The sequence below is a fragment of the Sus scrofa genome, chromosome 7 (genome assembly GCF_000003025.6).
Source record: "Sus scrofa isolate TJ Tabasco breed Duroc chromosome 7, Sscrofa11.1, whole genome shotgun sequence".
Classification (NCBI taxonomy): domain Eukaryota; kingdom Metazoa; phylum Chordata; class Mammalia; order Artiodactyla; family Suidae; genus Sus; species Sus scrofa.
In genome coordinates, this window is record NC_010449.5 from 88,573,760 (window position 1) to 88,575,562 (window position 1,803).

General features: G+C 53.4%; 1 protein-coding gene across 12 annotated transcripts in view; it reads right to left on the reverse strand.

Annotated features, from left to right (window-relative positions):
• ZBTB25 (zinc finger and BTB domain containing 25) overlaps nucleotides 1-1,776 on the reverse strand; it is a 43,581-nt gene extending 41,805 nt beyond the window's left edge. For 3 of the 12 annotated variants that reach the window (XM_021099922.1, XM_021099924.1, XM_021099923.1), the window contains exon 1: nucleotides 642-1,242. In XM_021099922.1, coding sequence (XP_020955581.1) covers nucleotides 642-823 — 182 coding nt within the window. In that variant the 5' untranslated portion in view covers nucleotides 824-1,242. The other 9 variants (XM_021099925.1, XM_021099914.1, XM_021099917.1 and 6 more) reach the window with 7 other exon arrangements.

A 1,803-nucleotide genomic window follows, 5' to 3' on the forward strand; every position in this document is an offset into this window, starting at 1 on the left:
CTGCACTTGACTGCATCATCAAAGCCAGGTAAATCTCTCTGAGCCTGTTTCCTCACTTATAAGATGGAGCCAACACTACCTCCTGTTTGCTAAGTATTCAATATTCATCTCTAAAAGCAGCTAGCCACTGCAGATACTCAATAAAGAGCCACCAAACCTGGGCAGAATCCATCTCTACTACCTCCAAATAAGCCATTCAGGGCAGGGTTGGGCAAAAGGTGTAGAAAGTCCTCTTTTCTTGCTGACCAACCCTGCGATGTTCCACACTTCCTGTTAACCTCCTACCCATCAGAACTCATCTATTCCGATTCCTATCCCATCAGTGTTCCATTCCCTATTAAGGAACTGATGTCTGACAATGGACTAATAGTTTACCCTTAATTAAAGCATATCCAGATGGCTAAAGGGGTCTTTGGTGCCTTTACCCACGGAAGCAACTGCTAGTCTTTGTTATCCTCGGCAAGAATAGTGCTGGATTTTTTTCGTGGCAGGAGAGGGACGAGCTTTGAGCTCAAAGTACATTAACAAGCACTCTATTCCACCTAGAAATAGTGCCAACTCCATTCCTTAAAATACCAGAGCCATCACACACTGGCCAAGTTTAATTTCTCAATAACCGGAATTAAATCAAGTATAATCACCTCTGGCAGATCGTCTCTACAGTGAGTGGGTTAAACTGCACCGCACTCCTGGTGTGGTGGAGTGCAATGACTAAGGCATCTAGAGAGAGCCTTGGAGTCCAGTTACTGAAGAGGTATAGGGCTTTGATCAAGCTACACAGTCTTTCCGCCTGGTGTTCCGTAAAATGAGAGATGAAGTGCATTTTCTATCAGGCTCCTTTCAGCTTTAAAATTTGTGACTCTAAAGTGTACTTCACGCACATGACAAAATCCTGTGGGAATCAAAAGCGCTGCCAAAATGACTTGACTCTCAAGAGAACGCATGCCATTGAGGGGAAACAGGAGCGTTAATATATGAAGCAAGTTAGCAGCTGTTAGTTTCCAGGCACAGTGCACAGCCTAAGCAGCTTGACAACAGCTTGATTTTCCCCAAATAATAAGTGCTAGGGAAGGCAGTGAGAGATGGAGCAAGATGGGGGGGGCTGGATTTGCTTAGGATAAAAGTAATATAATGTGAAAAAAGAAGGATAAATGAGGGGAGGGGGGGAGGCAACTTCCTGCAGGGTTAATCCCAAAAGGGGATGAGGAGGGAGAAGGAGGCCAGTAGCTGCAGCGTCTGGCAGGTGGCACCTGGAGAACCGCCCACTTGAGAGAGCTGCCGGGGTCGCCGCTGCCTGGCGAATGCCGCAGGCGGGTCGGGGCTTTCCGGGCGGGGTCGCAGTCTGGCCCGCAGCTATAAGAGCTCGGAGTCGTTGCTGCGCCCCCGCACGCCCCCGGCCTGCGTCAGGCCCTAACAGCTGCGTGCTGCGGGCAGCGAAGGACCGCTCTGGATATCCTTGGCCCAGCTCTCACTCGTGGTTGCCATTTTCCTTCGGTGCCCTGACATCTCAAAGAGACCAAAAACACCCCCCTCCCCAGCTACTTGCATCTGTCCCGCGACCGACGCAGCTGCAGGCCGCCGCCCAAAGCGGCTCGCGGCGGGAGGGACTGAGCCCGGGGCAGCCCACAAGGGCCGGGCCGCGTTGCTTACCCAGAGGCCGCCGCGGCGGGCGGGCTGCTGGCCGACTCCTCCGTGCGGGAGGGGCGGCTCCCGCGCCGCGTACGTCACGCGGACACGCCGGCTCACGCACCCCGCGGTTCGTTCTCGCGCGGCTTCCCGCGCCAACAGCCCCGCGATGGGTCC